Raw genomic sequence first — 14,658 nt, 5'->3', positions numbered from 1 at the left:
CTTTTTTTTTAAAGTTTTATTTTAACATTCATATTCAATAACATATTTAATGTACCATCATATACAATTAATCGGACCTGCCCGGTCACCACCCCCTTCCTATTCTCTTCCCTTCTCTACCTTCTTCTACTTTCCACGACCATCCTCCCCTTCTCTTATCTAACTCCTCTCCTCCTTCCTCCCTACTCCTTTCTTCTCCCTCTTCTATCCCTCTTCCTTCCTTTCCTCTTCCTCCTCTTCTCTTTCCTATCTCCTTCTCTCTTCTACTTCCTTCCTTCCCATCATTCTGAAATGATAGCCAGGCAGCTCCGATCTTACATTGATTATACATCTTCAATCATCTCTGTACATTAACCATCAATCCATTTTCTACCTCATCACCCCTCCCCCTCCCTTCCCCCCCCTTCCTCCACCCCCCCGGCCTTCCCAGAACCGAATACAGGATATAAAACTAACAATCAAAAATTAAAATATAACACAAATCATAATCCATAGTCAGTCCTTAAAACCTCAACTCCCCAATCTCAGAAATTTCCAATTGAGTTCGTATTTGTTCTTCATTAAAGTACATAGTTTTTAATATCCAACCTTCATCAATCTACCAAAACAACGTTCCATCTTCCAATATTCACCAAGGATTCTTCTGAAATGTCTTTCTTCCTTAAGCAGTCTCTCAAGAATAGTTCATATTTCCAACTTAATTTCTTAAATTTTACTGTCCAGCCTCCAAGGATAAACAATAATCCATCTTTTCATATCTTCGGTATCATTTACATACATCAAATCAGATTACAAATATTATTATTAATCCTATATTATCTCCACAATATATCAATTGTAATAATTAAAATCTTCACTTTACCTTACTTATATCAAATAACATTATTAAAATTACACCTATAACTTATCCAAAATATATCAGTTAAATTAAATTCTAGTTAACCATATAACAACATTACATCCATCTCTCAAATATAATATTTAATCCAAATTAAATTTTACTATCTATTCTCCAAAATTAAACAATATTCCATCTTCCTATTCCTTTATACCTCAAATATATCAAATAGTACCCCTAAAGTTACATATTTATATCCAAAATAAACCATTTACAAAAATTAACCATAATCATATATAATAAAATTAAACATTCTCACTCCCCTTATTTTCTATCTTACACATTTTCCACCATCTATTCACCATTCAACTTAACATCTATCGATAAAGGGTTCCCAATCTTTAATACATTAGTGTAGAAATCTCGTGCTTTAAAAACTGTAGAGGGGGAGACGACTTCTGGTGTCCAGCGGCAACGGACGTCTGGAAGGCTTCTCATGCCTCCAGCGCCCGAATCCGGCCGCCGCCAAGGCCCTCAGGGGCCAGGTGTTCCGAAAAGGACACCTGCCGCACGGACGGCTCGCCAGGGGTCTCCCAGCCGACATACAGGACTGTGGGGACCGATGCTGGCGCGTCCTAGGCTTGGCGGGGTTTATTTTGGTCGTCGCCTGGGCCGCTGTGCCCGGTGACACCGGGGCATTGGATTTATAACTGCAGCAGCCTGGTGGTGAACAGGGAACGGAGAAGAATTGAGGAGGAGAAGGGAAGGGAATATCGGTAAACGTGAGTGGAGTGCTCCGGAGTGCGGGGGGTTTTTTTCTCCCCTGCGGTTGGAAGGAGCACGAGTTACTCTGGAGAGAGGAGAACTTAAAATAAGAAGATTACCGGTTTTGTGGAGCTCTGGAGAGAAGAGGTGATGGAGAAATTTAGGAGGGAAGGTTTGAGGCCCCCCCTCCTTCTGGGGAACAGTGGTGGCGTCCAGCTTCCGCCTTCACTATGAGAATTTTGATGACATCACTTCCCTTCGGCTTCCTGGTTGACTAACTGTACTCTGGACTCGTTGCTCCTGTGAGTGCCCCCTGGTGGATCCGGAGGAAATTACAAGGATACTGTGCCTGCCTGAGGATTTTGTATTTTTTTTTTCCTTAATGGCAAAAGGTCAGAGACCAACTGCTGGAGAGATGGAGAATTTTGGAAAAGTTATCTAATATGGACAAGAAATTGGATGAAATAAGAGCAGAAATTGTGACTATCCAAAAGGATTTAAAGGATACTCAACAAGTTTCAGCAGAAAACAAGCAGAAAGTGGAAGGTTTGGAGGGTGAGATACGGGCAGTGCAGAAAAGAGAGGAGACGACAGGCAATGCTGTGCTTGGACTACAGATGGATAAAATGTCTTATTTCCTTAGGTTTCAAAATTTGGAAGAAGTGGACCAAGAAGACTTGAGAGATGTTGTGACTAAATTGTTGGGAGAATTTCTTGGGAGAGGTGTTGATTTCATGAATTGGGATGTGGATCGAGTTTATAGAGTTAATTTGCAATATGCACGCACGCATGCAGTTCCCAGAGAGGTTCATGTTAAATTTGTGAGAAGAGAGACGAGATGAAATTCTTAGAAAACATAGGAGTGGGGCACTGATTTACAGGGGCAGGAGATAGCCATTCTGAGGCAGATTCCCAGACAGGTACGTGAAAAAGAAAGAAATATTATTTTTGTCAAGCAAATTGTACCAGAAGGAGTGGGCTTCAGATGGCTGATGCCAGAGGGATTGATGATTTTCCGGAGGGCATTACGAAAAAATCAGTACAATTGCGGAGGCTACGGCCTATGTGGAGGAACACAAAGCCCTCCTGGAATCAGATGACCCAGGAATTGAAGAAGGGAGGTTATAGATCATGGGCGGAGCGGCTGCCGCTGTTGCGGCCCTGGAGTTGGGTCAGGCTGAACCCAGAGTTCTGAGATCCAAAACTAGGAAGTGATAAAGATATTTGGGATTGTGTTGGTTTTCCTTATTCTCTTTTGTACGATATTCTGTTTATTCTTGACCCTTCTTTATTACGTATTTAAAATTTGTAAACTTAGCTACTTCGTGTTACCTGCTTGCCATATGGCTGTTGTATGTGTTAAAAAATTTGAGTAAAATTCTTATTTTAGATAAGAAAAATGAAAATTTACCATACCTGATATGTATTTGTATAAACCTTTTTTTTGACTAATAAAAACTTTTTGAATAAAAAAAAAAAAAAAACTGTATTAAGAAAATACTTTCTTCCTTTATAATTCACTGTTAAGCCAGCTGGAATCTCCCATCTAAAATATATCTGATGTTTCTTAAGCTCATCCACTAAAAAGGCAAATTCTTTTCTCTTTCTTAACATTTTAGGAGGAATTTCCTTCATCATTATTATATCTTGTCCTAGTATTTGAAATTTATTTTTATAAAATGCTTGCAAAATTCCATACCTAATCTTCTTATTTATAAAATAAATAACCACATCTCTCGGTAAACACTTCTGCCTTGCCAACCAAGAATTAACACGATAATGTATTCAATTTCAATATTAACTTCAAAATCTTCTGGTTCCACTCCATCTATCTGAGCAAAGGCCTGAATAAAAATCTCTTTCAAATTTTCTTCCTTACATTCTTTTAATCCTCTCACCCTTATAGCATATTCCATTAATTTATATTGTAATATAACCCTTTCTTCATCTGCCCTATCTACCTTAACCTGAATATCATCTATTTTATTTTCTAAATTCAAATTAATTTGAACTTCATCTATTTTCCTTTGCAAATCTAAATTAATTTGGTTAATTTCTTCCAGTCTTTCCTCTGTTTGAATACTAGATAGCAATAATGGATTAATTGATTCCTTTAATTTTTTCATCTCCCTCCTCTGTTCTTCCACCATATCTTTAAAATCCAATATTTCTTTCTCCATTTCATCAAATTTTTGATCTATTTCTGAAAGATGAACCTCCATAAGCTCCTGTAAAAAATTCCTTAAGCCATCTTTAATATCTTCTTTCAATTTCTGTATCTGAAGTGAGGAAATTTCCAGTATTTTAGAAGTAGTTAAATCTCTTTGCTTGAAAGTCATTTTTAAACTAAGTAATACCAAGAAGAAGGGGAAAAAAAGAAAAAGAAAAAAGAAAAATTCAATAAACTTTTCTTCTTAAACACTGTAATAAAAAAATAAAAAAGGATAAAAAATAAAAAATAAAAATTCCATTTAAAAAAATATCTTGTTATATTCTTCTTAAAGATTCCACGCCAGCAATTGTAATAAGCATTTCCTTAACTTTCACTTTCGATATACAAAATGCCATTGTGGCCATACGGGAGCCCTCGTGGCTCCCGTATAACACCCATCCTGCGCAGACTGCACTGGCTACCTGTGGCCTTCCGGGTGCGCTTCAAGGTTTTGGTGACCACCTTTAAAGCGCTCCATGGCATAGGGCCGGGTTATCTACGGGACCGCCTACTGCTACCGAATACCTCTCACCGACCCGTGCGCTCTCACAGAGAGGGACTCCTCAGGGTGCCGTCAGCGAGGCAATGTCGTCTGGCGACGCCCAGGAAGGGTTCTCTGTGCGGGCTCCCACCCTCTGGAATGAACTGCCCCCAGGACTTCGTCAGCTTCCGGACCTTCGGACCTTCCGCCGCGAGCTTAAAACATACCTATTTAACTGCGCAGGACTGAGTTAGATTTTAGTTTGTGGGTTTTAACTTGGGTTTTAATTTTTTATATTTTTAATTATTAGGCTTTTGAATAAGTTTTTTTAATTGTTTTTAGATTGTATTTATTGCTTTTAAATGCCTGTAAACCGCCCTGAGTCCTTTGGGAGATAGGGCGGTATATAAATATAAACAATAATAATAATAAATAATTTACTTGCAATACACAAAACGCCATTTCCTTTCATCATCTCCAATCTTGACTACGAATACATTCTCTATCAGGGAGTTAAAATCTTGTTACAATCAAATGCTAACGCTCCAGTTTTCAGCTCTGTCCGCGTTAGAGTCCTTCAATAATCCATTTCAGTCGCGGAGATGGATGCTGCGTTTTGTTCTGCCATTTGGCAAAAGCGTTCCGGATTCTGGAGCTTTTTTTCGGGCTATAGAAGGAGAGTTCCCATCAAGCTACCAGGAATCTTCCTGGTGCTTTCCTGGGGCTCTACTTCAGCCCGAATGCTCACCTCCCCCTCTTTGCCCGAGGGAAGAGATTTCCAAGTCGCTTGACAGCAGATTAACGCTGTCTAAGCGGCTCTACAGAATCACACGGAACTGGCAGTCTGAGATAGCCCGCCATTAACGAAGCGGAGCCACCTGGAAGCCTCCAGATAAAGGAAATCTTGATTTGCTTCTAGCTGTAGTAAGAAAGTACATGAATTAGCAAAAATTCATAGCAAAAAGTTAATACAGAATATATAGAACTGAAGGCTGATAATATTTGGAAAAAAGGGAAAAGAATGAATCAAGCTTAATTATAGAAAATTTACACAGCACTACATCTTAGTAAAAATTTTAATTTTCTGCTATTTGGTACTATTATTCCTTCCTTAGGCACAAAAAACTAGGAACTATTGCAGCTGATCCCTGAAAGAGAAGGGTTACGCTAATATAGTGTCAATAATACGATGGGGCAAATAAATAGCAACTTTTTGAATAGATCATTTTAAAAAACAGTGCATTCTTCATTCACCATATTAGTTGATTTAACAGAAATGTCATGCAAGTGGTTCTGCTTTTTTTTAAAAAATGACTGTGTATGAGAAGCTTTATTTTTAATTTTCTCTCTCCAAAAGTGATTCAGAGACCAGTTCGGATACTTCTGATACCGATATTGAACATCCTGTAAGTATGATTGCTTACATGAGCCATTAGTAGTAGCAATAACTTGTTTAAAATATGTATTTATGATTCTGAAGACAAATGTATGCACTGGGAGGTTTTTTTTTAAAATCTTGGTGAAGCCAATTGTAACTACAGATAGATCTCAAAACAACAATTGAGTCCAGATTTGGGATATAAGTCATAGTGGTTGTTAAGCAAGGCACCCATGTGATCATTTCGCTTAAGAGTCATGATCCTGGCTCTCCCAGCTGTAGTCATTAAGACTACACAGTTCATTAAGTGGAGCATGAGATGCCTCAGAGTGGTGCAGTCTCTGGGAGGCCCATATTTTTTTATTATTTGTAAGTCACCCAGAGTTACTGAGAATAAATGGGCGGCCACATAAACCCTCTAAATAAATAAAATAATAAATAAAATAATAATGCTTCAGGCCCAGCCCACACTGTGGCGCCTCCCGCCAACTTGCATGGGACCTACATCAGGCCTCCCAAGGAATCCACCCTCAGGCAGCCCCTGTATAACGGTACTCAGTAGCAGCACTAAGGCCTGAAGCAGAGGTCCAGTGCTTGACATCATCCCTAGCAGTACCAGTACTTTGACATTCACAAAGCCTCCTTGGGGAATATACTTACCTTCAAGCGCAGCTCCAAGTCTCACAAGGCCTTTGTTATTGAAGCAGCTTTGGAGCCTGATTTTGTGCAGTTTTTGCAACCTCTGAAAAATAAGGAATATGCCAAGTTTTGTAAGAATTGGCAGAGGTTTAACACTCCAGAATTTGCAGCCAGTGTACTATTATATTGCAGTCAAATGATTCTGAGACTACTTTTAAGCAAAATCTGTACTGAATAGTGGAGCTAGGAGAACTATACATGCCCTATTAGTGATGACTTTCAGTATTGGGAATGAGCATCTCAAGAAAGCTCAAACTTCTTTTCTAGTTGAACTTTTCATAATTCACATGTTTCTAGGATGTTTTAAATGCTCTGTCTGCTTCTACTTTGTTCCTATTTTTGTTTTTAAATACCATTGACCATCTTTGAATTTTAAATGCATTTTAGGAATCATTGTGATTAAATGGCTTTTAAAATGTACAACAGTATTTGTTGTGTCTATAATTCATATTCTGTTTATGTTCAACATAACTCTGAGGATATTTACATTTGAAAAAGTCAGTTTTTTGTTGACACCTGTCCATAATTTGTCTTTCAGCATTCAAATCACATGAATACCTCTTTGTTAACCTTATATCGGAAAGGAAATCCAGATTCTTTACCTTCATCTCCTAAAAATGATTTAATTACGTGTACCACTATTTCACAAACAGTGCCTAGATCAGATACTGTTTCTTCTCAAGCTCCATCAGTGACCAAAATTTCAGAAGGTGGATGGTTTATTGATAAGACTCCAGGCCCAAAGGAGGAAAACTTTTTTATTGATCTTTGTGCAGAAGAAGAATGTGATAACATTGAACAGAAAGCTGAGGTATTTTTCTTGATTTCTCTGTGCCCTTTCTCATTGTGCCATCCAAAAAAACCTCAAGACCAACAATAACTTTTTAAAAATATTTTAGTAAAATAGAAATAAAGAGGAGAATATGAAAAAATATTGATGCACATCTAGACTAATATATTTGAAACATGGCATTGTAACACTAAAATTAAAATCTAGAGATACAAAGCTAATAACATTTGATGAAATTGCTTGAAAATCCTTTGTTTCTCCTGTGTCAAAAAAAGGTCAATATGTATGTTAAAATGCACATATCAAGAATCTAGTGATTGAAATAAAATGAAAGTGTATCTTTCCAATGTTCTGTAACAATTCTTTTTTTTCACCAGCATCATCTGAGGAAAAGTATCACAATTCTTTATATCTTAATAAATTTGGGGTATTGGTGATAATAGCAAGAAAAATATGCTTAACATGAAACAAATGCTCTACAACTATATTAGTAAAGAAGCAATGGGTGGAAACTAATCAAGGAGAGAAGAAACTTAGAACTAAGGAGAAATTTTCTGACAGTTAGAACAATTAAATCAGTGGGACAACTTGCCTCCAGAAGTTGTAAATGCTCCAATACTGGAAGTTTTTAAGAAGAGTTCGGTTAACCATTTGTGGTGGTGTAAGGTTTCCTGCCTAAGCAGGGATTTGGACTAGAAGACCTCCAAGGTCCCTTCCAACTCTGTTATTCTATTTCTAATATTTTGGGTTTTAGATCAAAATGTGAGAATTAGGATAAATCCAATCTATTTAATTTCAGCTCATGGATTGTATCCATCAGCTAAATGATGTCATTTAATAAGTAATCATTATTAAATATTTTCTGTGCTCTTAGTAAGATTCATAAAATTTTCTGTGTGTTAATTTCATAAGTTCAAAGGAGACTGATTCTTTAAAGTTATGTTCCACTGATTTACAAAAACACGGTGTTCAGATCTTTTGATCTAAATATACTAATGTTACTACATTATTTCAGTTTCTCATAACAATGGAATGTTGGCTCTAGAGACATAATTAATTCCTCCAATAGCTGTAAAACTACTGAAGCATCAGTAGCACCAGGATCTAATAATCCACAGAACAAAAGCTTAAGTTAAAGAAAATGGCTTGGAAGCTCTCTGAAAGAAATGAAATTTGGTTTTTAAGTTTTACAAGATTTTTAAGTTTGGCTTCATGTTAACAAACTGACTCAGTCCCAAAAAAAATTATCTAAAAATGGATTATTAGATATTTTTAACTATGGTTATCACATAATGTGAGTTATTTAGGCAGAGGTTTAAAGATATCTATATTTTAAAAAGTAAAATGAATAAAAAGAGGGGGAAGCGTGCCATAAAAAGTGATGAAGTGCTAGGGCAGCAGCAGAAGCTCCTTGTATCTTCGTTTAAAAGCCCATTATATTGCTTAGCCTTTGCATTGTATCTTGCTGGATAAAGTATATTAAGAAACTTTTCTTTGTGATGTAGAATACAGGAAATGTTTCTATTTTGGAGACCGCAAGAAAGAAGTCAAAGAACAAAAAATACAAACGGAGAAAAGTTGAATTTCGTAATGTAGATGAAGAAATAGAATCAGTTTTGAAGCAGCAGAAAGGTAAGAGGTGGCCTGTTTGTACTTTATATGGGAAAAATGTAAAGGGATATTTCACTTCGTTAGTATAAAATTAGTTCAGCTTAATCTTTATGAAGTTTGTGGCTATTTTCCTTCTGTTTAAAACAACCAATTGATTGCGATTGGTCTTCTAATGTTTTCTTGTTTTTCTGCAGTTAAATCAAGAGAGATAAAGCTGCAAACTTCCTCAGTGGCATTTGAGGATATAGGAGGCAATGATGAGATTTTGAAGGTTAGATTTAACTTATCTCTTTTTAAAAAGTTTCAGCTGAAAAACGGTAAAGTATAGAAGGCTTTAACCATAAATCTAATTTGAAATGATGAGTGCTGAATCTGCTATGTTGAAAAGCAGTTATGATTCTTTTTTAAATGAAACCCAGTTGTCTTAACAAGCCTGCTTAGTTGCATATTCCTGTTTTTACCAATTGGAAGGGGCATTGAAACATTTACTCCTTAATTTGACATATTTCTTGATACTGCATTATATATCATTCATAAATGATATATTTCAAGCACATCTTTTGTAGCCGTAAGAACTAGAAACCTGCTAAATTTCAAAATGAAAGTTACAGTTTTTAAGAAATTGTAGGCAGGTCTTAGAATTACAATTTTGCTATCACAACAACTCTGGTGAAAGCACCCGTGTCTGCTCATGACTTTTGCTGAAATTACTTTGTCGGGCTTCATTCATGTATAAACAATATGATTATTTGAAAAAAGTAAAATAGGTTAAATTTGTTGAGCGAAACTCTCAAGTCCAATTTACTTTGTGTTATTGAGTTCATGAATAAGAGAAGATATTCAGTGCTTCTCACTCTGGATGTGCCTGCCTTTATCAAGAGAGATGAATATACTTGTAGCATTTAAGAGCGGCATGGTGGCCTAGAGGTGGAGCCCTTGCCTCACAATCAGAAACCTATGAATTCAATCCAAGGTAGCAGCAGAGAGAAAGTATATGCTGTGAGCTCCACATAGGCATCAGGAAGGGCTCCATTCAATCACCACGCTGATGCAAGGGTTTACAAGATTGTTAAAAGAAAAAAACAAACACTTGTAGCAGTTAGCATCTCTTCAGTAAAACTACAAGCACTCCTTCATTAACCAGATTCCTCTTCACGCTGCAGTGTTTATCTTTGAAATTGCTAGGGTTGAATTCCACATTCTCTCCAGGATCATTAGAGCTACAGCTGTCTTACAGGGACAGAAGTTGAGATTAAAAGACCATTGACAATGACAGAGGATATCCAGCATAATCAATAAATTCCTGTAACTATTTTCCTATACATCCTGATTCGGAATCTAAAAGCAGAGCAGCAAATGATAGCAGTCAAATTAATTTTACTTCAACATTGCCATTTTTATTGTAGGAAATATGTAAGATGCTGATACATATCCGTCATCCTGAAGTCTACGCTCATTTAGGAGCTGTTCCTCCTCGAGGATTTCTTTTGCACGGACCACCCGGCTGTGGGAAGACATTATTAGCCCAAGCAATTGCCGGGGTGAGGTGGTTAGAACAATTACTTTTCCTGTTAAACTGTTCGTTATTTAAAATGTTAAGCTTCAGACATGTTTGCTTTTTTTTAAATGCTGCTTCTTCCAGGAAAAAAATCTGTCTTCTTCCCTGCATGTCGGGCCCTCTAGAAAATCACAAGGTTGCAATCTGAGGGCTCTTCTCAGGGTATTTTTCATGTCCATGGTATCTTATTAAACAAAACAGTACTTGCAGGATAACTATTTGCAAGGCAAATGCCTTTTTGATTGTTACCTGCTGGAACAGAATGTGACATACACACACACACACACACACACACACACACACACACACACACACGATCCCTTTTTCCCCACTATTCATTTTTCCTCTGTTTGGTCCAAATCTTGCTAAATGTTGTTACTTAGATTAAATCTGTTTGTTTTCTCCTTTTCTTTTTATTCTAGGAACTTGAATTACCAATACTCAAAGTGGCTGCAACTGAGATTGTATCTGGAGTGTCTGGTGATTCTGAACAGAAATTAAGGGAGCTCTTTGATCAAGCTGTGGTAAGACCCTTAAAAAAAAGTATTTTATTACTTCATCCCTCTTCTGGCATCTTCATTATGAAAATGGCCAAATATAGAATAGAATAGAATAGAATAGAATAGAATAGAATAGAATAGAATAGAATAGAATAGAATAGAATAGAATAGAATAGAATAGAATAGGATTTTTTTTATTGGCCATAAATTCATATTCTCATATGAATATGAGAGAAGAAATTACTAAACAAGATTTAACATTATGTCATCACTGGCATAAGATTCCAACTCATTTTTATTGCTTCCCTATTTCACTTTTTTGTTCCTTGAGTAGTGAATCCTTCTCGAATAAGGATATAACTGCAGAAGTATGTTATCACTATTTTTAACTTCAGTATAAAACTAGGTTCAGAATGCCTGTCATCACCCAAAGGCTGTAACTTGACGCTTGGTCACACAGTTTTGGATTTCAGTTTTTAATTTTTTTAAAAATTAGTCTTGGATAGAGGTCACTAACTATTTCATTTGGCTTGCTGTTCTGTAGACATGAGTCATATTTTTTTAGACATTGTGTAATCCTCCCAGAGAACATTTTTATTAGATGAATGCAAAAATATAATAAATGCCTAGTGAATTGGTTTTGTTTACATGCAGACTTTTCTGTACTTGGTGCTTCAGATGTGTGTTAAGCGACAACTCATATAGCACTTAGACTAATATACAGTGCTTTACAGCCCTCTCTTGTGGTCCACCAGCAGCCTGTGAAGCTGGCAGTGGGGTCAGACAGTGAGGAGGCTGGGGAGGAACATGGGCTGGTCCTGGAGACTGGGGAAGACCTGGACGAGGTCTCTGCGTTGGAGGCAGAGATGGGGCCAGGGCCATCTGGGAGTGATGTACGGACTCTGGAGCCCCCAGAGTCGGACAGCAGAGAGGCAGAGGAACAGGAGGAGCCTGTTCCTACTGCACGCATGCGCAGAGCTGCCAGAAGGCAAGAGCAGCTAAAGCAAAAGAGATGACTCGGAAGTAGGGCCAGGAGATGATTGGCCCCTCCCATAAGGTTTAAAAGAGAAATAAAGACACTTGGGCCTTTTGCAGGAAAGCAACGTTGCTAACTCTGTTTCCAGTCGGAATCTCTTGTTTGTTTCTGAACTTTGTGGGACTTTGCTAAGTAAGGCCTTTGGCAGGGTATCAAAGAAGATAAAGGTTGGTGATCCCAAAGGACTTCTTCTGAAGGACTTTTTTTGCAACTGATTGGGACTCAGCTGGGAATGAATGTAATTCTCAGCTATTACAATAAAATAGGGTTTTTTTGGACTATAATTGTGTATTGTTGTGACTCAGTAAGCCTAGGTCACATCATCTCTAAGCGGTTTACAGAACCAGCATATTGTCCCCAACATTCTGGGTCCTCATTTTGCCCACCTCGGAAGGATGGAAGTCTGAGTCAACCTTGAGCTGGTGAGACCCAAACTGCCAAACTGCTGTCAGCCGGTGATCAGCAGAAGTAGCCTGCAGTACTGCATTCTGTCCACTGCGTCACATGTGTCTTGTATGTCATTATGTCACATCTTTATAGTTCTGTTGGCTGGAATAAGAGTTTCAGTCAACTACTTAGGAGAAGCTGAAATACGGCATTTCCTTTTGTCACTTTTTTCATTTCCTTTTTCTTTAACCAAAATGGCATTTTTGGTTTTTTGTGGATTTCTTTCTTTTTTTCCCCTTTTCTTTCTTTTTTCTTTTTGGGTCAACAAAGGAGATCAAAGATTGAATCTATTTTATTCCATTTGGGAGCAGGATAGTCAAACCATTAGGCAGTTAAGTATCCAGTATTGTGTTCATTTAAGAAAACTATTTTTTGATAATCATTTCTATGTCACTTAACAAATATATAAAAAGTTCTTGTCTTTATAAGTAATTTTGTTTATTTGTGAAAAAAATAATTTATATTGTAGTTAGTTAACCTATACATAACCTATAGGTCCTTTCCTACAGAAGATTTACTCTTGATCAGGCTAGCTAGGTGCACAGTTGTTGCACAGTTGAGAATATGTTATATAATATTATGTCATGTATACAAAGTAAAGTATACCTGACATACTGTATAGTATAGGAAATACTATACAGTATGATACAGTATAGCATGCTGTAAAGTAATAGGACAAAAATAGAGAAAAGTGTTTTCCAAAGTGCTGAGATTCATATTTTAACTGTGCTAGACTTTTAAATCATTGATAGATGTCAAGCATTTTTGTCAAAAAAGTAATTGCTAACTCCATTATTTCAAATATTTCATCTTGTTTTTAGATTTAATTGTTCGCTGCTCTTGGCAAAACTACTTACTGAATGATTTGATAAAAAATAAGTATAAAGAAGGATTTGGGATAGCCTGGCAAAAGCTAGGATAGGGTAAGAATGATAGAAGGAAGAAAGGAGCACAGTAAGATATTCTCTTTCATGTACAGAATCTCATTTTCCACACACCTCAAATAGGTATAACATAGAAACATTATGTAGATCTCTTTCTCTAGCATGGGAAAATAATTGAGGTTTAATATCCAATATATACATGATGAAGTGAAAATCTTAGTTCAGATTCTAAAAGTCAATGTCTCAATGAATGTATATTTTAAAATTATAAAATGAAAACCATAGCATGCTTCAATTTATATAATTTCTGGGCTTCTACTGATGGAGTGTTTGTCTTATATTTCTAGACCAATGCACCATGCATACTTTTCATAGATGAAATTGATGCTATCACACCAAAAAGAGAAATAGCTTCAAAGGACATGGAGCGGAGAATTGTAGCCCAGCTTCTGACTTGCATGGATGGTCTGTATTTTAATTCTTTAAAGTAAATTGTTATTTTTTAATAGTTTTTTTTTAAAAAAAAATTTAGTCAGGTTTTATTTTATTTCAAAAATACGTATGCTCTCCTTAGATTAATCTGCTTTTAATTGACATTTCCATTTCAACCTTTTGCCAGAATTTCTATGGAAATTCTCAGTCATCCAGGTTATGGTTGTCCCAAAGGTGCTTTTTTTCCAAGAAGCAACTGGACTTTCTGGTTTTTCTTTGAAGACGTTTCACTTCTCATCCAAGAAGCTTCTTCAGCTCTGATTGGATGGTGGAGAATGCAAGGATTTATTTTCTTTGCAGACAGCTGTTCATTTCCATTCTTTTAGCAAGTGGTTAAGGCCATCTGGAGGTATATCTGGGTCATCAGGGTCACCTGAGTGGTGCAAATGGATGTGGGGCTTCTTGGAACTGTTGAAAGGACTGTGTTGTAGATTGGAGATAGATTATGTTGTATGCCTCCCCCTCTGTTGAGAGAGGGCTGTTTAATTTTGACATAAATGGCCTCTTTGACCCCTCTTTCAAACCAGCAGTCCTCTCTGTCCAAAATGTAGACTTTGCTGTTTTCAAAAGAATGGTGTTTGTCTTTTAAATGCAGATGGACTGCTGAGTCCAATCTTGATGGATTTGTTCTCCTGTGTTGTACCATGCATTTGTGAAGTGGTTGTTTCCCCCCATGTAACAGTTCCAAGAAAGCTCAACACCCATTTGCACCATCAGGTGACCCTGATGACAACTTCCAGGTGACCTTAACAACTTGCTAAAAGAATACAAATGACCAGCTGTCTGCAAGGAGTATAAATCCTTCCATTTTCCACCATCCAGTCAGAGCTGAAGAAGCTTCTTGGATGAGAAGTGAAACATCTTCAAAGAAAAACCAGAAAGTCCAGTTGCCTCTTGAAAAAGAACCTTTGGGACATTTTGTCAGAATATCATTCATAGATTTCTGAGTTTCAGATATCTTTGAATA

The 14,658-nt window shown here is 36.9% G+C and overlaps 1 protein-coding gene across 1 annotated transcript in view; it reads left to right on the top strand.

Moving 5' to 3' along the window:
* The window catches only part of NVL (nuclear VCP like), a 65,812-nt gene that overhangs the window by 4,562 nt on the left and 46,592 nt on the right, over positions 1 to 14,658 (top strand). The window contains exons 5-11 of the mRNA XM_058165504.1: positions 5,654 to 5,702; positions 6,912 to 7,184; positions 8,669 to 8,795; positions 8,969 to 9,045; positions 10,181 to 10,315; positions 10,755 to 10,856; positions 13,547 to 13,664. Coding sequence (XP_058021487.1) covers positions 5,654 to 5,702; positions 6,912 to 7,184; positions 8,669 to 8,795; positions 8,969 to 9,045; positions 10,181 to 10,315; positions 10,755 to 10,856; positions 13,547 to 13,664 — 881 coding nt within the window. The remainder of the gene's footprint in view (positions 1 to 5,653; positions 5,703 to 6,911; positions 7,185 to 8,668; positions 8,796 to 8,968; positions 9,046 to 10,180; positions 10,316 to 10,754; positions 10,857 to 13,546; positions 13,665 to 14,658) is intronic.

This window comes from Ahaetulla prasina, chromosome 1, assembly GCF_028640845.1.
Source record: "Ahaetulla prasina isolate Xishuangbanna chromosome 1, ASM2864084v1, whole genome shotgun sequence".
NCBI lineage: Eukaryota > Metazoa > Chordata > Lepidosauria > Squamata > Colubridae > Ahaetulla > Ahaetulla prasina.
The sequence above is the reverse complement of the archived record's forward strand: the minus strand, read 5'-3'. Positions and strand labels throughout refer to the sequence as shown.